We start from the raw sequence: 26,885 nt of genomic DNA, 5'->3' as shown, positions 1-26,885 counted from the left end.
ATCTATTGTATCACAGCTCAATTCTTCTGTTTCTTTTCCTTGTTATTGATCTTACTTAGGCCTGAAATGTCCTTTATCCTGAACATCTCATGTGCAGTTCATCTCCTACCCACCTTTGCCTCAGGCACCATTTTCTCCTGGAAACTTCCCTTCATCCAAAGTTGGACATAGGCTCGTTATCCTCTAGAATTTCATATTTTGTCTGTACTGATCTCATGGCTATTAAAATATTCTCTTTTGATAATCAACAGAAGGATCTTAAATTATATACTCTTTAGGTGGCAGAGACCAAACTTTAGTCAATGTAACTCTTTCATGAGCTACACCACGTGTTTTACAGGCAAAGTGCTAAAATGTTTGTTGAATGGCCAAATGGCAATTATTTCAGTAGATGAGACTTAAAATGAAGGTGCTCTCTCCTTCACCAACTTGGCAGCTGTCTTATACTTAGTGGCACCAGATATTTGTGGAATGAAAGATGGGTGAATGGATGGGTTTGTGGACAGTTGGATAGATGGGATGGTTGGATGAATGGCGGGTACTCTGAATCTGAGCTTTAAACGAACATTTAAATGATGTGCTTTTATGACCCTCATTTCTCCTCTTCTCAGCCCTATTGCTCACTACACCTTCACCTTAAGGTCTCTGAGAATCCCTACACATCAGGGATCATTGCCAGCCGAGACACAGCTCCCAGCATCATAGTGGCTTCAGGTAAGAAGCTTGCCCGGTTTGCTCACTGCAGTAAATGGTATTTATTTGAACAAGTTAGATATCTGAGCTTGGAACTTAATGAGCAAGCGAAAAATATTTTTGAAAGGCACCTAAGCCATTGACGCTGAGGCAAGTATGGGGAAAACCCTGCTCAGATGTCATGTTTGCAGTCTAAATCCATCTCGGGCAATGCACACTGCCAGCATAGCCCATTGGGAGCTTTTGCAAAAAGTTCCCTTCACTGATGGTGATGTGCTTTCTCCAGGTAACATAGGTTCTGAGCTGTCAGACAGCGACATCAGCATGTTTGTCTCTTCAGATGCAGGGAACACTTGGAGGCAGGTAAGAAAGTATCCTGGGTCCGGCTACTGAAGTTTAAATGTTATAAAAATTCTCCAGCTTGGTTCAATTCTGGGAACTTATTCAGCTGCACATAAATCCTAAAGCTTATCAATGTGTTTCTTTTCCTTTTTGTTTTATGAAGGTCTTTCAGAATGTTTTGAGCTTAGCAAACATTTATGAAATTTGATTTCTTTGTTTGATAAAAATGACCCTTTATCCCAGCGTATATGTGAGAAAGTTGATAAGTGACAATGAAACCAAATTAGATATGACTGACTTTTTCCCATGAAATGAAAACTAAAATTCTGGGGAGTTTATTATGTAGGGAACGTGAAGCCTGGAAGAGAGATTATATACCTAACACCGGGTTGCCTCCATAAATTCCCCTTGCCTTGAAGTCAGAATAGAGGGGAATGCAGTGATATAGAAATAACCATTACCCAGGTGGTGTTCTGAGATGTTTAAAGCTCATGGGCAAAAGACAGAATAATAACCATCAGGGTGCATATGTTAGGGAAAGCAGAAATGGAATCACTTTCAACCAATGTGTTTAGCTTAAATGCTTCCTCTTTCTTCTGCATGAAAATTAGATACTCCTAGGTTATAAAACAGGCACTTAATGAGGTTTAGGAGTCATAAAAAGATATGTGCCTAATGCATGCTTGTTACACTTCAATAAATATGTGTTAATAAGCTACTGACATTTAATTATCATACAGTAACTAGCACCTTAAATTGAAATCTAATGCACAGGTAATCACACAGCAACAAGAACACTCTGCTTTAAATTTTAGCCAGAGATATCCATGTTATGGTCTAGTTACCATTTCCTAGCTTCATAGATCTGCACTGCAATTCACGTGCTTTGAGAAGAGTGGGGCAGGAGAGAAACTTGCTTAAGAAACTCCGGGGCTTTGGATCTTGGAGATATATAGGAGCTATATAGTGGACTATTAAGCTTCCTATGGACAATAGTTAGAGAGCCAGGGTGTCTTTTTTTTTTTTTTTCCTTCTAACATCCCAAACAAAACAAAGAAGAGTCTCCTATAGTCCTGGGAAACATCTTGGGTATAAGAAGTAAACAAAGGGGAAACAATGATGTCTATGGTGTAACCAAAGACAAGGCTATACTAACAGTGTGACTGTGAGAAAACAGTACGCATCTTGTATGGAGAGGACTTAGAAATTGTTTTCAGCCAGTCTCCATTTGAGCTCAGATTCATCTCTCCACATATGGGGAGAGACCCAATGACACACGTACCCAAAGATAGATTTCATTTTGATCAGACTTTATGACTACAACTACTTTATGACTACTGTTGAGTTGAACAAGAACATCTGCCCCCTGTAATACCTGGAAACTTGGAAATAATTACACCTGGAAAGGGCACTGTTATGCTGCAAGTCCCAGCGCCGTCAATTACCATCTACATGGTCTTAGGCAAGTCACCACTTCTCTCTAAACTTTACTTTTCTCGTCTGTAAAAATGATAATGTTGGAATAAAGTATCTCTTATGTTTTCTCCATCTAAAGATGTTATCCAATATGACAATTACCCAATATTTCAACATCATCATAAATGGGACTCAAGAGAACTTACCACAAAAAGATGGGATTATAAATATGAATGCATAACTCTTAGTTATTTAAGTTTCTCTTGTGGAGCACAAAAAATCATTTTATGTAACACCAGTGGTACATGGAGCCCACCTTGGGAAACATTGTTCATAACTTGCATCTTCCCACAGCTTTGGGGGAACCCAGTTCTGTCATGGAGAGAATATTTTTCCTCAAATGAAGACTAATTCTCTGAACCCTGGGTGTGTGTGGCTGTGGGTGTGTGTCCCTGTTTGTGTGGTTTTCCTCTTCCAGATCTTTGAAGAAGAGCACAGTGTTTTGTATCTGGATCAAGGTGGAGTCCTGGTTGCTATGAAGCACACATCTCTCCCGATTCGACATCTCTGGTAATGAGTCATGCACCTTGATGGTTCCGCACAGCTAAGACCAGTCTAAGTCAGGCTGTCAGACTGTGACCTTGCTTGTAGTAAATTGTCAAGGTCTGCTAGAATGTAACTTATTCCTTTGCTTTACCGCAATAAGAAGGAAGAGGAAAGGAGAGAGAGAGGGAGAGGGGCAGAGAAAGGGAGCTTGATTCTGCCTGCTAGAGAGGAACCGTATTATGGTTTTCAAATGTGACAGCCCCCTGCCCCCCGCCAGTACCTCCAGTACCTTATTCTTTCAGTACAGTCATGGGTAGAATGGTTAGCAAGGATAATCTCTGAATAGCTTAATTTCTTGCAACCAGCTTTCCCAAATAACGTCTCCTGGAGTTTAATATTTGCATTCACTATGTGCATTCTGCACAGAGATCAGCCGTTCATGACACTTCTGCTCTGATCTCATTTCTCCTGATCCTACTTTCTTAGCTTCCTTTTGGGGGCAGTGATATTCTGCAACTCTCCCTGTAGGTCTTCCACAGATGGACATTCAAAGCCTAACTTCCAGAGAGATTTCCAATAAACTCTTTCATCTGTGTTTTTGAAAATGGCTCTCTCCACAGGTGGGCTTGTTCAAAGTCAAAGGCTTGATTTTCCCTCCACTGTTGGGTTACTTTGCTGACAAAAGGGAAAGTTGCAGAAATAAGAGAAACAGAGGCTTAGCTTGGGGGAAGACATCCTAGAGAAAGGCAGAGCAAAGGAAACATCTTGTGTGACCATCTGAGTTGCAGAGTTCTCTCTTACTTTCAAGAGTCTGTCCTTCTGCACCAATTTACTCAATGAGTCAACCAGGATTTGTAACAATGTAAGAAGGATACCACTAAGGGTTTGATCACATAGAGGTGGCTGGTTCAAGTCCGTCTCAGTGGGTCTCATACGGCCATTGTTCTCAGAATCACCTGTAAGACTTGCTGCTAAATTGCAATGGGGTTTTGGAGAAGGTCACATTGAGGTCTAAGGCCTAATAAAATATCCAAATAAAAACAAATTCTATCAAAGACTTATTATCATTCCCGTTTCATGCAGCTCTCCCCTTATTGATGTTATAATACATCTGGGTCCCAAATCACTTGGCTAACTGTATATCTACCTTCTGATGTAATTAAGAACACTTATTCATATAGAAGGCTCACTTTGACAATGCCCCAGGTACTTCTAAAATGTATTCTCTGCTGGTTGCTAGTATCCTTTCTTGGAAAGGATTTTTCTTTTGAGATCCGATGACTTATTTTTTCTGTCATTAGGTTAAGTTTTGATGAAGGGAGATCTTGGAGCAAATACAGTTTCACCTCTATTCCACTTTTTGTGGATGGAGTTCTGGGTGAGCCTGGGGAAGAGACTCTAATCATGACGTAAGTGGAAATTATGATGTCTTCTAGTCTAAGTATAGATCCAGAAACATGTTGTTTTTAGATAAGCCTGTTCACGTTGCTACTGTCAGGTTTGAAACTGCTAGCAAAGGCAGTACATCTGACTTCATGATTCCACAGCAAAGAGGAAAGAATAAATGTGGGCCTCCATTCTCCTGGCTCTTTACTAGCAATTAGGAGACCCACACTGAGGGCTGGCAGCAAAATGGTACAGCCTATTTCTTCCTATACTGAACGGGCTTCGGGAAATTAGAAGTGATTATTTCAAGAGAAAATAAAGCTATCAATTAAAAACTTTAATAATAAACATGCTTGATATACAGAAAATGACAGGCATGTAAGAATGATTTTCACTTTAAGGCAGAACGCAGAGCTTGGTGAAAACCCCACAAAGGATGTTATTTTTCCCTGGCTCTTTACCTAACCCAATTGTGAGCCATATTAGGGAAACCACGAGAACAGTCTGTTCTTGGGGAGATTGCATTTATACTCATTCTTGTCTGGAAAGTGATGATCATTAATTTGTGAAAGACTTGATTAATGGCTTGCCTGCCTCTGGGTTTCAAAACATGAGCTTTGAATTTGAAATATGAAACTGTGATTTTTCCTTCTCCTGGAAAATTGGACATGAAAAACAGAGAGGGAAGATTTTAAAGCAGTTGATCCTGTCAGCAGTGAAAATGTTTAAATCAAAGTGAATAGCTGGTACATTTTCTAATTTTTTCTCCCTACTCCTTTTTTTTTAACAAGAGAAAAGAGCAACAAAAATTTAATATGCCTAATAGCTACATTTTGCCCACGGTAAACATAGCTGGATTAGCAATTTATTCCATCATTTGTCTTCATTCAACTTTTATGTTTACAAAACACAGATTAAAAAAGTTGATTGAAAACGCTCCTTTGTGGCTTTTATTTATATCGACAATAGGTGATTTAAACACTTCATTAAATAGCTGAGTCTCTCTGAGTAAGGAGAATAGAATGCACAGAGTAGGAAGTAGTTATAACTCCTCAGCCTTGCTACCCACTTTCCCTTGGGACTGGTGGGAAGGTAAAATAGCATGGAAACCGTGGAAATGATGGACTTTAGCAAGAGAACCTAGAGGTATAACCTTGGACTGCAAAGAAGTCAGTGTCTATGCTTTTCTCAATTTTTTTTGGTTTTTTTTTTTTTTTTTTTTTTGTCAACCATTCTTGTTGTACAGTATATAAAAGTGGACTTTTAAGTCGAACACCCTGGGTTCTAACTCTACCAGTTCTTAGTGATTTGACTTTGGTTTTTGCATGTTAACAAAATTTGTCGAGCCTCAGGTTACCGACAAGTGAAGTGGAGCCAATAATAGCAACCCTCCTCAGAAATGTGTGTGGGGATCAAGTGATATGTGATATCAAATGTAATATGCTGGGGCTTCCCTGGTGGCGCAGTGGTTGAGAGTCCCACTGCCGATGCAGGGGACACGGGTTCGTGCCCCGGTCCGGGAAGATCCCACGTGCCGCAGAGCAGCTGGGCCCGTGAGCCATGGCTGCTGAGCCTGCGCGTCCGGAGCCTGTGCTCTGCAACAGGAGAGGCCACAACAGTGAGAGGCCCGCGTACCACAAAAAAAAAAAAAAAAAGTAATATGCTTAGCGTTGTGCTAACCTCATAGCAAACATTCAGTAAATGATGTATAACTGTCAGCATTGCTGTTATTGTGATTATTTTTATCGTCATGAACTCTGCAGAGTGTTTGGACACTTCAGCCACCGCTCTGAATGGCAGCTGGTCAAAGTGGACTACAAGTCCATTTTCGATAGACGCTGTGCTGAGGAGGACTACAGACCCTGGCAGCTGCACAGCCAGGTAGGAGGGAGGGAGCTGAGGTTGAGTCCTGGGTGGGAGGCGTGGAGAGTACTGGGAGGAAGCAAGTCATTAAAGTGTAGGAATTGGGGTTCTCTGGGCAAAAATTGTCCATCTGGTGCTTTATTATGTGTTTTGTGTGCCACAGCAGTGAACAAACTCATTTATAGCTTGTTGTGAAGTGACTTCTGTTTTTATTGTACTAGGATATAATGAGATAAAATTCAAATGTGCTTGGCTAAGACTTACAACTCAAAATGAAATACCAACTCAGCCCGGAGATCCAAACATAATTTATCTGAGCATGTCATCTGGCTGCAGGGTATGGGGGCAAGGGTGAGGAAAGGCTGTTCAGTTTTATCTAGCAATGCAAACAGAAACATGAAATAACAAAGTTATGCTGCGTGAGTGGTGCCAGTAAAATTCTTCCTCCCCACTGCTATGCTTCCCTGGGATTAGGTAACGCTTCTTGCCTCCTTCCAAGGTACTTGTGATATAAGGATGCAGAATTATTAACAGGAAAATTTCCTTCATCCTGGCCCCTCTGCTACCCTGCTCATGTCAGAATGCTTGGCTGAAAGCATCTCTCCTTCGACTTCTCAAGGCAGAACTCATTCTGCCGGCCTCTCAAAGGACATGGCAGAGACCCTTGCTTGCAAAGCCATCACCATGTTCAGAGCATGACACATCATATACCCCAAACCTAGACTAAATCATATAATTACATGTAGATGTGTAATGCAGCTGGTTAAAGTGAGTTTGCTCAAGAAAGACAGTGTAGACTGGCTTAGATAAAACTCCGTCTGGTCCTTCAGACACACACACACAGAGCTGGGTTTGACAGTGGGAGCTACATCAGCTAGAGTCACCCACTTTCCTCAGAGGCTCAACAATCAAAGGATCGCTCATTTACGTGACTGATATTTCCCCCTTTGGAACGCACACGCATTGGGATATTCAAAGCTTTTATTTATCTTGTGGAGAAACGCTGAATTTAGTGCTCTTGCTTATCTGGTAGATGGATATAAAATCAGTGCTATAAAGTTGTGTGGGCAGAGGCATAATAAATCAAGGCAAAATGGACCTTTATGTTTCTTAGCAATATTCTTCTTTCATATGCTCATAAATGACCAAATGTATACATTTTTTATTACAGAAGAATTGAACTTAATTACTACAGATTCTTTTGGCCATACACTGTTGCAGGTTGTCTTAATTATCTGTGTGCCCCTCATAGCACTCTACTTAATACCTTGCCAAGTAAAGGTTTGCTGAATACATAGAGTTCCGGACTTTCGGACACACCCTCAGTGCTTTTTAGGATTGCCTTTATCATCATGTTCTATGATAGGGCTCTAGAATCAAAAAGGAAATGCTGTTAGCACAAAGCAGACTGCGTATGTCCACATTACACTAAGGTTTGAGACCATCTCCCGGAACTGTCCTGATGCAGAGTAGGGAAGGTCCAAGCTGTATGCCCAACTGCATGAGATTCTTGTCTCCTTACAGGGGGAAGCATGCATCATGGGAGCAAAAAGGATATATAAGAAGAGAAAATCAGAGCGGAAATGTATGCAAGGGAAATATGCAGGAGCTATGGAGTCTGAACCCTGTGTCTGCACAGAGGCTGATTTTGACTGGTGAGCTTGTACTATTATCCCATAGAGTCGTCTAGTATTTCAAACCCACGTGGGCCTTAATGAAAGCTTAGATATCAAATAATAGTAACATGCATAAATCCAAGTGACAAGCCTACATTCATGTGAAATTACCACTTGGGGACATCATGGCTTGCTAGCTATGTATGTGTGTATATGGAAAAACCAGGGGTTTCTTTAGACTTAAGGAGGACTCAGAAGATGGCTGGTCATTATCTTCATATATTTGACAGATCTCAGGACAAAAAGAGAGACTAGATAGACCCTGAGTTTCTTCATACAGCAACACTGAAAACAATAAGTGGACGTTTCAGAGAGCAAACATATTTGTGCTCAAGATAAAAGTCTTTCTAGAATCTAGGGTTCCTGGTAGTGGAACAATGATCATGTAGGACAGTAAATTGTCTATACCTGGATGTTTTCAATCAGTGATTAGCTGACTATTGCTTGTGACAGCCATGGAAGACTTTTCTGAATTCAGTGCAAGAATGGAACCACTAGTATTGCCGCCTGTGGCTTTGTGAACCTAGCGGTAAGAGAGACTTCTTCCTTTACCTGGATTAAGCGAGTTTAAACTGGAAAAGTACTGAGACATTGAGAAGTTAAATATACTCAGAGTGCCACAATGTTCTTTCTGGAGCATTAGTTAAGCAGAAAGCTAGCTTGTGGGTCCAGTGATGCCCTTGCTTTGTTCTGGTTTTGACATTCCGATAAGGTTGAAATATGACTGAGGATGAATAGGTGGTAACTCCCTTGATCATGTCTGTCTCACTTTCGGTTCCTTTTTTCCCTTCTTCTTCATAAAATTTATTTATATGCTTTTGGTTTAGAGAAAGCATTTGCTAAATGTGTATATCAGTGCTAAATAATTGAAAGTTGGCCAGCATAAGAACCAAAGGCATTCATTTAACAATATTAGCTGCGTAACGATCATCGGTCACGTATCCGATCATCAGACTATCAGTGGTTGGGCTGAAATACTGTGTACATACACATCACATATCTTAGAAAAAGGAAGTCATCTGTCATGCTACCATGACAGGAGCATTCTCTAAATAAATAGTACTGGTAGGCCTGGCAAACTGGCTGCCAGAACTCAGACCGATAACCCAACGCTGTTCCTCTCTTGTTGGTAAAGAAGGCAAGCCAAGAGTCAGTTCTTTATCTCTCCGGGCTCAGCCAGAGGGAAGGCGGAGCTTCAGTTACATGGGGGCTCACAAGGAATTCTGGGGGGGCCTCCCCAGCCCTGACTTCTGTTTCAGTCAGTGTAACATTGTTACAGTGACAAAAGTATTTTATCTCTGTCCTACCTTTCAGGATTGACATCCTGAAATACATTCACAGGGAAAAGTTCCATGGCGAGTGTGTCATTCATCACATCCCTCTTTCTGAAGCCTGATTGCTTCTCCTTCACTCACTCTATTCAAGGAGGATCCGTATGGGGAGTTAACTTTTTATCTTAGTGGTTTGACTTCGGCCTTACCGAACAGTCATTCTTTGGCAGAGAGCAAATTTATTTTCACATAGAAAACCAAAGAGAAAAAGTAAGTCCTAATTCCCTGATTTCTTTTGGAAACCTTTGTTCCTTTGGGAATCTTTTCTACAAGGTTCCAACATAGGCTAGTCTTTTGCTGTTGGCATTGTCGTGTGTTGTTTTCTTCTCAATTTTAAGCTTGACTAGGGTGAAAAGAACACAGGGTAAGGAAATCAATTGTTTCCCCCTTCCCCCATCTCTCACTCCCCTTAGTCTTGGCCCAATTCCTGCATTCATTTGTGATTGGAATCTGCTGCTCATCCCACTAACTAAAATGTAATTGGAGAAGTGGGAAATGCATCATGAACGAGCCCATCGTAAGGTTGCCTGGTCAAATGGGATTTTTGTAACTGCATGATTTCTGAAAATATTTTGGAAGGATTGCCATGATCTTATTGGTTTCTACTAGTACCTAGAGCTTCACTGATTCTTCTTGACTATAGCATAATGAAAGGTGGTTGTCACTGAATGTTCTCTCTTGGCTTGGTTCTCCCCTGGACAGCCCTCTACCGGAGGACCTTGCTTGTTATTCTTCAGCGTTTGTAAAATAATTTCCTTAAATGAACACTGGGTGTCCTGTAGGCAGCATTCCTGAAGTCTTCCTACCCGTGCTGTGTGGCATCAGCACCAAATCCAGCTGGTATGGGCAGAATTCTAGGTGCCAGCTGCCTGGTGACAGGCCCCTGAGCAAGCCTAATTCTCCTTCCGCAACCCTTGTATGCCAGTATCTCACCTCCTTTACACAGATGGGCCAATTCATACTAATGCTCACTGATTGCCACCTGCGATTTATCTGTGCGTGTGGAGGTGCAATTTGTTGCCATATTCTGCGCCCGGGTTCATCTTTCAGAAGCCAAGAATATCAGGCCACTCAGAGGCTCCTGGAGATAAGAATGCGAGGAGGCTGAGAAAAGCCTTTGACTATTTTCAAACTAGAGAGCAGATTTAAAGCAACTGCAGCATTAATGGCATAGGACGGAGCTTTTCCTTGGGGGAATGCTTGCAGCAGTCCTGAAGGACATTTCCTTTCCTGCTATGACTTTGAAGCATATGGCTTGTGCACAGAGAGACCTGGCTCAGCTCTCCTTGGTAGATCCAGATGTCTTGGAAGAGCACCCCAAAGACATCAGTAGTTATGAAGATTATGCCACATGTGGATGCCTTAAACTCTTCAGTGAAACTTGACACTGAGGACGACTTCCACCATTATAGCTTGCTCTGGGCCCAACCACAATCAGTACTGTGTCTCCCCCTAATGAGAACAACATCTACTCTCCCAGCTTAAAGGTGTTTAATGGGAATTATTGGGCATTGAGCTTTCCTCTCTACACATGCACCCCTGTGGCCTCCAAGCTAGCATTTCTCAAAATGGCTTCTGTAGAATGTTTTCATGGGTAATTGATAGATATTCCATGGGAAAAAAAGATTCCATGTTTGGAAAGACATTGATTCAGTGAATGCCTGCTTTTTGACTAAACCAGGGTAGAAGTTGGCTGTGGACTGACGTAAAATTGTTGTCAGTAATGTTGCCATCTACTGAAAGGTTTCTCTTGGCTCTTTCCCCAACAGTGACTATGGTTATGAGCGACACAGCAACGGTCAGTGCCTGCCAGCCTTTTGGTTCAATCCATCTTCTCTGTCGAAGGACTGCAGCTTGGGACAGAGTTACCTCAATAGTACCGGGTGAGTGTCTGAAGCAGTGGCCTTAGGAGGTCAACTTCTGCTGCTTTTCAGCCTGTGTTAAACGTACCGAATTACGTCTGATCAAAGGCCAGGCCTATTTCATTACAGCACTGACTTACTTGCTTTTGTTCATTTTAATAATGCAGCACAAATTTGCATTAATAGTGCAAATTTCATCTGAGAATAAGACCCCAGTTGCAAACAAAGAAACGAAATAGGTTCCTTGGATGAAGGTGGCGATGATGATAATATATACATATCTTCATTTTTTGATACTTTATTTCAGAACTAGTTAATCACATGAGGCTACCTTTTACCTTCACGACATCCCTGTGTGGAAGGCCAAACAAGTATTTCCCATGTGCATTTCCTGTTTTATAGATGTGGAAACTTGAGGCAGAAAAGAAGCTTATTGACTTTTCAAGAGTATACTAGTGTTAGTAGGAACGTGTTTCATTTTCTTTCTGTCCAGTCTTGACACATTGAAGGCATGCATTCTGATCTTTATAAATCTGGAATCAGAGTCTAAATTTTGTGTTTAATGATCTGTGTTGTGGGGTTTACCCAATATTATTTAAGAAATACCATAAAAGGGAAACCATTCTGTGACTTTCCCGCAATTGTAACTGATATTTATGGACTTAGAAAATAGTGTGTGGAACTTATTTGGATTCTAATTCAAAAAAACTATTAAAAGACGTTTTTGAGCCATATGGGGAAATGGACTGTGGTCTGGTGATTAGTGATGTATGTATCAGGGTTTTCCTGAGATATGTTTTTCTATCTCCAATTGGATATTTTATTTATATATATATATATATATATATATATATATATATATATATATATGTATGTATGTATGTATATAAAGAGATTTGTTATAAGGAATGGGAGCACCCAACTATGGAGGTGGGCAAGTCCAAATCCTGACATCCACAAGGTGAGAGTTGGCAAGCTGGAGACCCAGGAGAACAGATGGTTTGTTTCCAGTCCCAGTCTGAATGCTGATGCTGAACCAGGAAAGCTGATGGTGAGGTTCTTGTCTGAAGGCCAGCAGGGTCAAATCCCAGGAAGAGCTGATGTTTCCATCTGAGTATGAAGGCAGGAAGAAAGCCACTGTCCAGTTTGAAGGCAGTCAGGCAGGACAAATTTTCTCTTATTCAGAAGAGGGTTAGCATTTTTGTTTTATTTAGGCCTTCAACTGATTGGAAGAGGCCCACCCACATTAGGGAGGGCAATCTGTTTTACTCAGTCTACTGATTTAAATGTTAATCTCATCCAAAAGCACCCTCAGAGAAACACCCTGAATAATGTTTGACCAATATCTAGCCATCCTGAGGCCCATGCAAGTTGACACATAAAATTGACCATCACAGGTGATATCAGGTTATATCTAAATCTAAATATTTCTATTATATTAACTAAATATATTATATATTTAGGTGTCATAATGATATTTTGGTTAGGCTAAAAACAGAAACCTTATCTTTTAAAGATACATGGTGTATGGCATTTGTTTTAAAATATTAGAAAAAGGGATAGGTTTAGTAAATTTTGAAGATAAGTTAATGAGGGCATGGGTATTTATGATACTATTTTCTCTCATTTGTGCATATTTGAGAATTCTGGTATTGAAAAGTTAAAAAGAGAGGAAAGGAAGGAAGGAAGGGAAGGAGGGAGGGAGGTGGAGGGAAGAAGGGGTGGGAGGAGGGAAAAAGGGAGGGAGGGAGAGAGTAGGTACCTCACCGATAGGCCAGCATTACTTGACAATTGCCCTTCTCATTTCTCATGGGAGGTTCAATACAGAGGAGAGGATGTTCATGTTTCCATTTATGTACTTTTGTATTTGAAATTTTAAAAGTTTTTTTAATTTTAAAAAATTACCAAAATAATATATACTACTCTCAGAGCATCTCACCCTAAGGGACTTTTGTTGAGTTATCACATCTGCTGGTTTCATCCATTCCATTCAAACTTTTTGCAGAAGGAGGGAAAAAACATAGACACATACATCAAATATTCTTATCTCTGATTGAATAAAGAAATAAGCTGTGATTTATTTGAAGAGAAACACAAAATCTGAGAAAAATACAAATAACATTTTTATAGCAATAGGTCAGTGAGGTCTTCAGCATCTAGCATCGTGGGAGAAATTGAAAAGGGCTGGTGAAATAACTAAGCTTAATGGTGAAGAAATGCCAAAGACAGTAGTTTTATCACTTGCATGTACCAGCATGTTTAGACATTGTAAAGGGCATTAGGAGTCCCTGAAGCTAATTTCAGAATTGATTTTTTTTCACTGTCAGTCAGGGGAGTTATACTATTCTCTCTTTGGTATTAATGAGAGGAGGCTGAAGTACAGAGGGGTCTAATTGTTCCAGAGGCTACTCAAATCACTGTAATAAGGCAGAATAAAGGCTGATGACCCCTCACTTTTCAGTTTATTGAGAATATATATGTATTTTAATTTTATAATTATATACATATATTTATACACACACACACATTTTTCAGCTACCCCTAAATAGGTTTCACCATTCCTTTGGTGAACTCAGTATGTGAAACCCAAATAAATCCTAACCCATATAAAATAAAACATCAGAGATGAATAATTTATAATATTCTATTCAATGGGATTTTTCACCTATGCCCTATAAAACTAAAATTTCAATTAAAAAAGTGGTTCAACAATATGTGTCCAGGTATATAAATGTTTGTCAATGCAGTTATGTTTATTAATCACACAGTCACAAATATTACTTCCTAGGGCTCCACCTCCACTCTCAGAAGGTTGCTTCTATCCGTGGGCATTACCTGAGAGCATCTGACCCTAAGGGATTTTTCTTGAGTTATCACATCTGCTAGTTTCATCCATTCCATTTAAACTTTCTGCAGAAAAGCATTAGCATCAGTGAGCAAGTTTGTGTAAAAGGAACATACAATTAATACCAGTTATCAGCAGATAGGATGAATGCCCTACTCTCAAAAGTAAAGGGCTCACAGGTGGAAGAGTGACCACCTGCATAGCGCCCTATGGGCTAAGGTCAGGGAAGCGGGTATTAATCATAACCCCACAGATCAACATACTGTCTAAACTACACATTTGCATCAGGAATAGAAAGACCATTAGCTGGGACAGGGGCCTGAAATCACCCTCAAAGAAGGCCCCAATATCATCAAATTTCCCATTTGCAGTGTCTGTAGCCAACTGAAGAGCTGGCAAGATATAAAGTGTAGATGAAATTGAAAAAGAACTTTCTGCCCTCTGAGTACCACTCCAGTCCTGACCCCAGATGTCACTTGGCTCTATGTTGATTCAGTGGCATTTCATAAGCACAGATTCAGTAATCTGTTGTAGCTGCTACAATGCTGCCATTAAATATTTAGCTTTTCACTTACAGATGTTTAATTACAAAAAAATATACATGTTTTCTCTGTTTAAAAAGCCAATTTAGATGATCCCCCTGATCCTGGCCCCCTTTCCCACACAAGTGTGATCTGTTTGATATGCATGTTTCTAAACACTTTCCTTTGCATTTGTCAGTGAATAATGATGCCAAGAAAAAATATACAAAATTAATTTGGTTGTTTTTATATGCAGTTTCCTACTAGATGTGTTGTTCTTCTAGTTCCCTTTTTCATTCAAAAACATAACTTAAACATCTTTCCAAGTCAGAGTGTATAAGGCTACTCTCCATCTAATTTCTTTTAACTCCCTAGGATTCAAGCACCTGGGATTATGTAGTCATCCCTTTCATGGACATTTTGGTCATTTCCTGTTTTGTGCTGCTATAAACAATGCTGCAGTTAGCATTCTCATAACATAATAATTGTTATTAAAACCCTACAACAGGGCTTCCCTGGTGGCGCAGTGGTTGAGAGTCTGCCTGCCGATGCAGGGGACACAGGTTCATGCCCCAGTCCGGGAAGATCCCACATGCCGTGGAGGCTGCGCGTCCAGAGCCTGTGCTCCGCAATGGGAGAGGCCACAACAGTGAGAGGCCCGCGTACCACCAAAAAAATAAAATAAAATAAACCCAGAAAAACCCAAAAAAACCTACAACAATAATTAGAGTCTCTTTGGCAATTGAAGGTCTTTCTGAAAGCTCCTAAAGCAAACTCCACCCAGTCAGCTGATTGCTTCTTAGAGCTGAGTATCAAGGCATTGCCAGATATCTCCCCCATTAAGGGTTGAAACACCAGCTTCCTGCCCACGCACTGCCTGTGAGTCTCACATATGAGAGATTCAGTTATATTAACTGACATCCTCCTTTAAAACATGGACACCAATGGATTCTGTAAGGGAACACTGAGAGGAAGGGCAAGCAGGATTTCCCAAATTAAGAAGGTGTGAAGCAGGTTACTTAAGGCAAAGGAACAAGAAATGATCCAGGTGAAAAGGCCATGCTGGTAGTTTTCTCAAAGACAAGCCCTGACGTTTGTGCCTGGAAGTTTCTAGAATTAAGGAGCCATTGGGCCCCGCTGAGTCCCTCCAATGCCTGTTTTAAGCCATCCACGAGCATCTCAGGTTGTCAGCACAGAATCTGTATTAGCTTCAGGCTGGGATGAAGTGCAGAGGAATCACAAGGGCAGGGTTGGTTTGAGAGTTCTTGCCTCCGTAGATTTCACTCACCAGGCACCTCCCTTGCCTCACCCAGTCCCTTACAGCAGGGCACAGACTGCAGCCATGCAATCAGAACTTGAGTTGAACAGGTCTACTAAGCAATCGTCCCTTGTCGATCAAGTTTAACAAGCAAATCTGCCAGTAGCACCTTTCCGCGACTTTACTTGAAAGCATGCAGGTAAACCTTCCTTTTTTTTTTTTAAGGCCTCACTTTGTAAATGGTTATGGTTGCACTCACAGGTAGTTTATTACCCTGGATATATAAACAGTGTTCTCAGGTTCACTCACTTCACTGTGATGGAAACATTCTAGCATTGGTTATTATTATTCCCAATAGAAATGCTATTTCAAGGAGATGCCAAAATTGTTACCAGCTTCACTGTGTAGAAGTGAACAGGTGTGCAGTTTTTGTTTCAGTTCTTAGCAAGGTCTTAGAGAGTTGGAATAAGTATTGAAATAGGTACAGAATGTCCCTCTAGGTGGCTGTAGCCACCAGTCCTTAGGGCTTGGTCCAGTGGTCTCAAGTGTCCAATATCCACACCATAGGACAGCGTGTGAGCAAGCTTCTACCACATTCTCCCTGACTCTTTCCTTCATGCCTTCCACAAGCCATTCCACGGAAAACAAGGAGGCTGGTAATGGGGCCTCAGCCTGTTATGGATACAGAGTGAACTCAAAGGGGGGATGTGTTGTTTGGTGAAAAATAGAGTTATTTTAGAATGAAACAGATTAAGAGTCTTAATCCAGTCTCTGCCATTTACCTTTACCTTTAGCAAGTGACTTCCTTTCTTTGAGATTTAGTTTCGTAACCTATAAAATTTTGCTATTTGCTTTTGGAGGTTGATTAAATATGATACTGTATATGAAGCATGCAGCACAGTGCCTAGCAGATAGTAGTCACTTTACAAAATACAGATGCCATCACCAGCATCTGGACTTTTGGAGTGAAGGACTCCTCTGGAGTGAAGGTAAAAAGAGGGGGAAGACTTCCTTTTATTGTGTATCTATAGTCCAGACATTTATTTCATAGTTAATAGTCATGACGGTACTGAGATCTAGGACACATTTAACCTAAGCCCTTGTTTGGTCATCGGTAAAACTGAAATAATAGCTTGTGTAGGCTCATAAAGTCACATAATTAGTAACCACTGTACATCAAAACACATGTCTTGGGCTTCCCTGGTGGCGCAGTGGTTGAGAGTCCACCTGCCGATGCAGGGGACACGGGTTCGTGCCCTGGTCCGGGAGGATCCCACATGCCACGGAGCGGCTGGGCCCGTGAGCCATGGCCGCTGAGCCTGCACGTCTGGAGCCTGTGCTCCACAACAGGAGAGGCCACAACAGTGAGAGGCCCGCGTACCGCAAAAAAAACAAAACAAAACAAAAAAAACAAAACACATGTCTGTCCCCAGTACCACTCAAGGCAGATAACACATTTACCTGAGTAGTAAACGAGTCCCTTTTCTTCAAATAAAATGAAATCAGTATTCCTTTGTACATCATCTGGCATTTAGTGCTGAAATAACCTCAAATTTATTCCTCTGTTTCTCCATCGATGACTATAAATACCTCAGTTTGCACATACAGAAGCCCAAGCTTATTTAGTTGTACTTATATATGGTTAAATCTTGTTTATACTGTTTTGGATCCAGGGAACATGATACAAATTTAAGTTGCCAAATTAACTAGGATGTTGCTTGTTTCATGCCAACCGTAAAAGATTCTGTAAATATAAAATAAAGTAGACATTGGGCTGGTTTATTCTAAGAAGCCAAGATAATCTCCTCAAGGGACAGATTTCTTTTTGCTATTAAACCAGAGATATTTCTAGATGTGTTTATAAAAAAGTGGATATAGAAAGTTTTGTCTGTGGAGTTTCTTTCAAGGAGCCATTAATCCCTCCCGAAAGAATGTAAATGTACAGTGACAGTTGTTATTGATCCTCAGGGTTAGTTTCTCAATATTCAATGGGAATATTTACTCAGGAAGTTAAAAAAAAGATTTTAAAATAACATTAATTCAGTATCTATATAAAAATACTTAGTGGGTCCAGGACCCACTTATATACACATAAAGTATAGCAAAATAGCAATCTGCATACTGTCAACATACATTTAGAATGCTTTAAAAATGCTTTCTATATAAAGCAGAAACTAACACACCATTGTAAAGCAATTATACTCTAATAAAGATGTTAAAAAAACAAATAAAAATGCTTTCTAGAAACATATTCCTTTCTACATCAGCTATGAAAACATTTAGACCTTGGTTATCCTGCCACTGCTCTCTGGGGTTGCTATTTCCAGGGTCTCTGGGGGCTGTGGTCATTTCCCAAGTGATCCCATTTCTGATCTTGCTGGGGATCTTGATGTTCAGTCTGATTTACTCAGCAAGATTTGTCAATGTGCATCACAGAGAATAACTGGTCCTAAAAGTGGTGCATGTGTTTCAAGTCCACAGAAAGGAAATCACTTGCATTGTTTATAGACCCCAGCACTGCAAGGGCCCAAGTAACTGTTTTCTTGGAACTCACCCATGCAGTCTCACAGCAAACGCTCTATAGCTGTCTGTTGCTACAAAGTTGATTTTTCAGAATATCTTTCTTAGATGCATTTTCCCATACTTGTATGGGATGGCATTAGGGTTGTAATGAAGAAGGTGTACGTGGAGATCTGGTTCCTCGCATCGCCTTCCTTGCCCACATCAGTGGTATTGGCAATAACGATCCTCATCCGCGTGGTATGGCATCATGGCAGGAGACTTCCAAACTCAGTCCCAAGGCCCATAACTACTACTTGCCCCTTGTGTGAGCTTGGCAAGCCGTCTAAACTGCATCTCTTTTTTTTCTTATGTGCAAAGAGAGGGATTGTGTTGGATGATCTTTGAGATCCCTTCAGGTTCTGACATGTTCATGACCAATTTGAAATGATTCAGTATTAGGATTCCTCGGACTGCCGATGCTTAAAAGTAGGGAAATTTTCCTTCTATAAATTTGTTGTACAACTAGTTGACTCTAGCAGTGGATTCCATGAGCCATTCTCGTGATTTTTGATGCTGTCATTTAGTTTAACTTGGCCATATGTCTCACTTCATCAAGTTGGCATTCAGAATGAAGCCACATTCTATTTACTGTTCAAATTAAATGACTTGTGCTTCCATCCTACTTAATGCAAGAGAAGTTTTCTCCCCTCAATCTAGTGTTCTGTCTGATGAGAGTCCCCTAATCCCAAGGCCTGCTTACTCAGTTTAAGGGGAAAGTCCTGAGAGCTATTGCCTTGAGGAGAGAAACTTGGAGAACCTGCTTAGTCAGCCATGGAACCCTATTCTTTCTGAATGTTGGGGTTATGGCTGCTACATAGGATTATTGTTGAAATGTGAGCACATTGGATCTAGAAAGATTTTAAGTGTTAGCCATACAGTGTCCCCAGAACCAGCTCCCTTCTCTGTCCCCAGGGCTTGCCCCATTTCTCGTTTCAAGTTAAGTGTCATTGTAACAAGGCGGTTTTCCCTTGAAAACAAAGACACATAGTACAAACCAAGAAATTAAACTATTTAAATTTTTCTCGTGTGCACAAATGAAGGTCAACAGAGCTCAGCAACAACAAGACCTACCTTGGCTATAAGAAAACCTAGAGTTATAGCCCTTTCTTGGTCATTACATGTAACAACTACTGTGAAAAAAGAGGAGACATCATAGGAAAACATAATTTCTACACTGATTTTGTTTTGTTTTGTTTTTTTTGTTTTTTGTTTTTTGTTTTTTGTTTTTGCGGTACGCAGGCCTCTCACTGTTGTGGCCTCTCCCGTTGCGGAGCACAGGCTCTGGATACGCAGGCTCAGCGGCCATGGCTCACGGGCCCAGCTGCTCTGTGGCATGTGGGATCTTCCTGGACCGGGACACGAACCTGTGTCCCCTGCATCGGCAGGCAGACTCTCAACCACTGCGCCACCAGGGAAGCCCTCTACACTGATTTTTAATGAATGAATAGAAGCTTGACAGAGTAAAGACCATCCCAGACAGAATGAACAACAGAGGCAGAAGAAGACATGTAGACTTCAACCTGGCCTGAGCTCAGGAAGCATGTCAGGCAGTGGAAAGAGCTAAAGCTGAAAAAAAATGCATTGAGGACAGATCATGGATCTCTCCTTTAAACCTGAACTTTACCCTTTATGGATAAGCCATAAGCAGTTCTGAATGATTTTAAGGAAGAAATTGATGTGGTCTGATTTGATCTTAAGGTAATCTTGGCAGTAAGAGCATGGCGTCTATTTTCAGGGAACTTGCTGTATAAGAGCAAGCTAATATTTAAAACATTAAATACTAACGTTTTACTACCTTTTGATATTTTAATATTTATTAAGGTCTTGCAATGTGCCAGATTCTATGCTAAGTCCTTTTGAATACATTATCTCATTTAATCCTCCCAAGAACTTTAGGGAAAGATTCTGTAATTATTCCTATTTTACAGGCAGAGAACCCAAACATTAGAGTCTGGGTAAATTGCCCAAGTTTATCTAATGAGTAAGAGCCTGCATTTAAATTCAGACTATTTGGTTCCACAACACTAGTTTTATTTAACCACCAGGGCAGTGATCTTTAATCCTGGCTGCACACTAGAATCACCAGGGGAACTTAAAAACAAAAACACACTGATGCCCAGAATTCTCAAGTAAACCATAATTTCTGGGGGCAGAGTCTTGACATCACATACAGGGTTGTGATTGACTAAACTAGACTATATTGTCAACTTAGCATACACTGAATAGTCATAAACATCTGTATCAAACATCTGTACCATAAACATCTGTACAAAATCATAAATTTAAAAAAACTGCTGAATAGCAAAATCACAGGATATGAAGACTTCCAATGTTTTTTCCAGTTTTACTCTCACAAAGAAAAACTATGGCCTTCCTCTTTTTTTTTAAGACTGGCAGGGAGCCAGAAGGAAAATCAAAGAGGGTAGGGGTAAAAAGGAAAAGTTGACAGAGGAGTATCAAGAAAGGAAGGAAGAGAGTAGCTGAAACTGGGGTTGTTGAAATAACAAGACACTATCTACAGATGAACGGTCAGTAATATCAAAGGTATATTTGCAGAATGTTTCCTTTCAGTAATTGTACAAAGACTCTGTTGCCATTATAAAGCATTTTTATTCTTGGCAGATTGAAGAATGTTTTACCAACTAAATGCATCCCAGTAATATTCAGAGCTTAAGTCCAACATAATCATAAGTTGCCTTGTTATTACAGAGGTAAGCAGCCCCATTTAATAACATACTAAATGTATTATTCATTTATGTAACTCAGACCTAGGGATTGCTGCTGGGATGAAAATTGAACCATTCTGTAATGCAGGTGTATGCTTACTTGAGTAAATGAACTCTGTATTTCTGCACAATTTTCTTCTAAATTTCGGGGACTGGTCTGGTAGGGCTAATGTGATGCCATTTTCATCCAGGAAATAAAATGGTTTCAGAATGGTTTTTAATGAGCATTTTTAAAAGATTACCAAGTCTTCTCTGTGGCAGAATCCCAGAGGGATGGATTCGTGCTTTGGGTTTGAAGAGGACTCCTGCTGCTGCAGGATTCAGGAAAGCCTGTGGCGATGATTGGTCAGAACAGCGACAAACAAAAGGAATGTTCTCTAGCTGATGATTCCACTGGTGATGGTGGGCCCATGCCTCCATAACTGCTCACCAAGATAGAGTCACAGGTGTGCTTGGATGCTAAGTGATTAAAAATTATAACCCGCCTTTAATTTGCATAATGCCTTGCCTCTGAAACATGCAGGGAGTTTCTGATGCACATTTCTGATACATGCAGTGAGTTTAACTCACTGGGATGCCATAATTACCGTGTGACAATGCTGGTCATTTTCTGCTACCATTGCTGGTAACAGAATGTCACCATTCTCCAGTGTCTGCACGGTATTTTTCTTCTTTCCCATCTGTCCTTATTTTCTTTCACATCAGTGTACAGTCATAAGCATCTACAATGGACTTTTCAAAATATCAGATGGGGTGATGTTCGAGATGCTCAGACATGGCAATGACCAATCAGAATGAATAGGGATCTTAGTTTAGGAGCAGGGTTTAGGAGGTTTCCTGGTGTTCTAGGTATTAACCCATTCACTTCTGGATTGCCAAGAGAAGCAGGGACTCCAAGGATAGGGGTCAGCATAGCTGGGTTGGTGGGTGAGATGCTTGAAGGGTTTGGGGCAGTGGTAAGACCCAACTGTTAGGCAGATATTTCCACATTTAACCTCGTACAGTCATCCCAGTGTGAACCTCCTGATTATCAGCCTTGCACATCTGGGGCACAAGGATACTCTCAAGGAGCTTAAAGTTCACAGTCACACAGGAAGAAAATCATAAAAGGCATAAATGACTCCTATCAAGTAAATCATAAGGATTCCTGTAAGAGATTAGAGGACAGATATCTCACTCCAGTTAAAGAGGCAGTACAGTGCAGTGGTAAAGAGTACATGTATTCTAGAGACAAATTATCTAGGGTCCTAGCTGTATGATCTTGAGAAAACTAGTTAAGTTCTATGAATCTTAATTTCATCTGTATATTGGGAATAATAATACCTTCCTTATTAGGGATATTCTGAAGGCAAATCATGTTAAAAACTTAGTACAATGACTAGAACATGACTAGTCATGTCTAAATGACTAAATATGAACTTCTTATGATTTTACTGTCATAGTCAGGAAAAAACAGGAGGTAAGCTGCCACTTAAAGTGTGGATAAGGGAGATTGGTTCAAGATGACAGAGTAGAAGGATATGCTCTCACTCCCTCTTGCGAGAGCACCAGAATCACAACTGACTGCTGACCAATCATTGACAAGAAGAGACTGGCACTCACCAAAAAAGATACCCCACAACAAAAGACAAAGGAGAAGCCACAGTGAGATGGTATGAGGGGCACAATCACAATAAAATCAAATCCCATAACTGCTGGGTGGGTGACTCACAAACTGGAGAACACTTATACCACAGAAGTCCACCCACTGGAGTGAAGATTCTGAGCCCCACGTCAGGCTTCCCAACCTGCGGGTCTGGCAATGGGAGGAGGAACTCCTAGAGAACCAGACTTTGAAGGCTAGCGGGATTTGATTGCAGGACTTCGACAGGACTGGGGGAAACAAAGACTCCACTCTTGGAGGGCACACACAAAGTAGTATGTGCATCGGGACCCAGGGGAAGGAGCAGTGACCCCATAGGAGACTGAACTAGACCTACCTGCTAGTGTTGGAGGGTCTCCTGCAGAGGCAGGGGGTGGCTGTGTCTCACTGTGATGACAGCAGAAGTTCTGGGAAGTACTCCTTGGCTTGAGCCCTCCCAGAGTCTGCCATTCGCCCCACCACAGAGCCCAGGTAGGCTCCAGTGTTGGGTGGCCTCAAGCCAAACAACCAACAGGGAGGGAACCCAGCCCCAGCCATCAGCAGACAAGGGGATTAAAGTTTTACTGAACTCTGCCCACCAGAGCAACAGCCAGCTCTACCCAACACCAGTCCCTCCCATCAGGAAACTTGCTCAAGCCTCTTAGATAGCCTCATCCACCAGAGGACAGACAGCAGAAGCAAAAAAACTACAATCCTGCAGCCTGTGGAACAAAAACCATGTTCACAGAGAGATAGACAAGATGAAAAGACAGAGGGCTATGTACCAGATGAAGGAACAGGATAAAGCCCCAGAAGAACAACTAAAAGAAGTGGAGATAGGCGAACTTCCAGAAAAAGAATTCAGAATAATGATAGTGAAGATGATCCAGGACCTCAGAAAAAGAATGGAGGCAAAGACAGAGAAGATGCAAGAAATGTTTAACAAATACCTAGAAGAATTAAAGAACAAACAAACAGAGATGAACAATACAATAACTGAAATGAACAATACACTAGAAGGAATCAATAGCAGAATAACAGAGGCAGAAGAATGGATAAGTGACCTGGAAGACAGAATGGTGGAATTCACTGCTGTGGAACAGAATAAAGAAAAAAGAATGAAAAGAAATGAAGACAGCCTAGGAGACCACTGGGACAACATTAAAGGCAACAGCATTCACATTATAGGGGTCCCAGAAGGAGGAGAGAAAGGACCTGAGAAAATATTTGAAGAGATTATAGTCGAAAACTTCCCTAACATGGGATAGGAAATAGCCACCCAAATCCAGGAAATGCACAGAGTCCCATACAGGATAAACCCAAGGAGAAACATGCCAAGACACATAGTAATCAAACTGGAAAAAATTAAAGACAAAGAAAAAATATTGAAAGCAGCAAGGGAAAAATGACAAATAACATACAAGGGAACTCCCATAAGGTTAACAGCTGATTTCTCAGCAGAAACTCTACAAGCCAGAAGGGAGTGGCATGACTTACTTAAAGTAATGAAAAGGAAGAACCTACAGCAAAGATTACTCTACCCAGCAAGGATCTCATTCAGATTCAATAGAGAAAAGCTTTACAGACAAGCAAAAGCTAAGAGAATTCAGCAACAACAAACCAGCTCTACAACAAATGCTAAAGGAACTTCTCTAAGTAGGAAACACAAGAGAAGAAAAGGACCTACAAAAACAAATCCAAAACAATTAAGAAAATGATAATAGGGACATACATATCAATAATTATCTTAAACATGAATGGATAAAATTCTCCAACCAAAAGACACAGGCTCACAGAATGGATACAAAAACAAAACCCATATATATGCTGTCTACAACAGACCCACTTCAGACCTATGGACACATACAGACTGAAAGTGAGGGGATGGAAAAAGATATTCCATGCAAATGGAAATCAAAAGAAAGCTGGAGGAGCTATACTCATATCAGATAAAATAGACTTTAAAATAAAGAATGTTGCAAGAAACAAGGAAGGACACTACGTAATGATCAAGGGATCAGTCCAAGAAGATGATATAAAAATTCTAAATATATGTGCACCCAACATAGGAGCACCTCAATACATAAGGCAACTGCTAACAGCTATAAAAGAGGAAATTGACAGTAACACAATAATAGTGGGGAACTTTAACACCTCACTTACACCAATGGACAGATCATCTAAACAGAAAATTAATAAGGAAACACAAGCTTTAAATGACACAATAGACCAGATAGGTTTAATTGATATTTATAGGACATTCCATCCAAAAAACAGCAGCTTACACTTTCTTCACAAGTGCACATGGAACATTCTCCAGGATAGACCACATCTTGGGTCACAAATCAAGCCTAAGTAAATTTAAGAAAATTGAAATCATAGCAGGCATCTCTTCTGACTACAACACTATGAGATTAGAAATGAATTACAGGGAAAAAAACGTAAAAAACACAGACACATGGAGGCTAAACAATACACTACTAAATGACCAAGAGATCACTGAAGAAATCAGAGAGGAAATCAAAAAATCCATAGAGACAAATGACAATGAAAACATCACAATGCAAAACCTATGGGATGCATCAAAAGGAGTTCTAAGAGGGAAGTTTATAGCAATACAAGCCTACCTCAAGAAACAAGGAAAATCTCAAATAAACAATCTAACCTTACACCTAAAAGAACTAGAGAAAGAAGAAAAAACAAAACCCAAAGTTAGCAGAAGGAAAGAAATCATAAAGATCAGAGCAGAAATAAATGAACTAGGAACAAAGAAAACAATAGCAAAGATCAATAAAACTAAAAGCTAGTTCGTTGAGAAGATAAACAAAATTGATAAACCATTAGCCAGACTCATCAAGAAAAAAAGGGAGAAGACTCAAATCAATAGAATTAGAAATGAAAAAGGAGAAATAACAACTGACACTGCAGAAATATAAAGGATCATGAGAGATTACTACAAGCAACTATATGCCAATAAAATGGGCAACCTAGAAGAAATGGACAAATTCTTAGAAAAGTGCAACCTTCCGAGGCTGAACCAGGATGAAATAGAAAATATAAACAGACCAATCGCAAGCACTGAAATTGAGACTACGATTAAAAATCTTCCAACAAAAAAAAGCCCAGGACCACATGGCTTCACAGGCGAATTCTCTCAAACATTTAGAGAAGAGTTAACACCTATCCTTCTCAAAATCTTCCAAAGTATAGCAGAGGGAGGAACACTCCCAAACTCATTTTACGAGGCCACCATCACCCTGATACCAAAGCCAGACAAAGATGTCACAAAGAAAGAAAACTACAGACCAATATCACTGATGAACATAGTTGCAAAAATCCTCAACAAAATGCTAGCAAACAGAATCCAACAACACATTAAAAGGATCATAGAGAATGATCAAGTGAGATTTATTCCAGGGATGCAAGGATTCTTCAATATATGCAAATCAATCAATGTGATATACCATATTAACAAACTGAAGAATAAAAACCATATGATCATCTCAATAGATGCAGAAAAAGCTTTTGACAAAATTCAACACCCATTTATGATACAAACTCTCCAGAAAATGGGCATAGAGGGAACCTACCTCAACATAATAAAGGCCATATATGACAAACCCACAGCAAACATCATTCTCAGTGGTGAAAAACTGAAAGCATTTCCTTTAAGATCAGGAACAAGACAAGGATGTCCACTCTCACCACTATTATTCAACATAGTTCTGGAAGTCCTAGCCATGGTAATCAGAGAAGAAAAAGAAATAAAAAATATGAATTGGAAAAGAAGAAGTAAAACTGTCACTGTTTGCAGATGACATGATACTATACATAGAGAACCCTAAAGATGCCACTAGAAAACTACTAGAAATAATCAAAGAAATTGATAAAGTTGCAGGATACAAAATTATTGCACAGAAGTCTCTTGCATTTCTATACACTAATGATGAAAAACCTGCAAGAGAAATTAAAGAAACACTCCCATTTACCATTGCACCCAAAAGAATAAAATACCTAAGAATAAACCTACCTAGGGAGACTAAAGACCTGTATGCAGAAAACTATAAGACACTGATGAAAGAAATTAAAGATGATACCAACAGATGGAGAGATATACCATGTTCTCGGATTGGAAGAATCAATATTGTGAAAATGACTATACTACCCAAAGCAGTCTACAGATTCATTGCAATCCCTATCAAATTACCAATGGCATTTTTTACAGAACTAGAACAAA

General features: G+C 40.3%; 1 protein-coding gene across 7 annotated transcripts in view; it reads left to right on the top strand.

Moving 5' to 3' along the window:
• The window catches only part of SORCS1 (sortilin related VPS10 domain containing receptor 1), a 562,818-nt gene that overhangs the window by 451,979 nt on the left and 83,954 nt on the right, over positions 1 to 26,885 (top strand). For all 7 annotated transcript variants that reach the window (XM_082611124.1, XM_082611122.1, XM_082611123.1 and 4 more), the window contains exons 11-17: positions 612 to 714; positions 980 to 1,056; positions 2,930 to 3,021; positions 4,299 to 4,406; positions 6,147 to 6,264; positions 7,771 to 7,901; positions 11,023 to 11,136. In XM_082611124.1, coding sequence (XP_082467250.1) covers positions 612 to 714; positions 980 to 1,056; positions 2,930 to 3,021; positions 4,299 to 4,406; positions 6,147 to 6,264; positions 7,771 to 7,901; positions 11,023 to 11,136 — 743 coding nt within the window. The remainder of the gene's footprint in view (positions 1 to 611; positions 715 to 979; positions 1,057 to 2,929; positions 3,022 to 4,298; positions 4,407 to 6,146; positions 6,265 to 7,770; positions 7,902 to 11,022; positions 11,137 to 26,885) is intronic.

Source organism: Mesoplodon mirus (assembly GCF_964341445.2).
Source record: "Mesoplodon mirus genome assembly, chromosome: 2".
Taxonomy (NCBI): Eukaryota; Metazoa; Chordata; class Mammalia; order Artiodactyla; family Ziphiidae; genus Mesoplodon; species Mesoplodon mirus.
The sequence above is the reverse complement of the archived record's forward strand: the minus strand, read 5'-3'. Positions and strand labels throughout refer to the sequence as shown.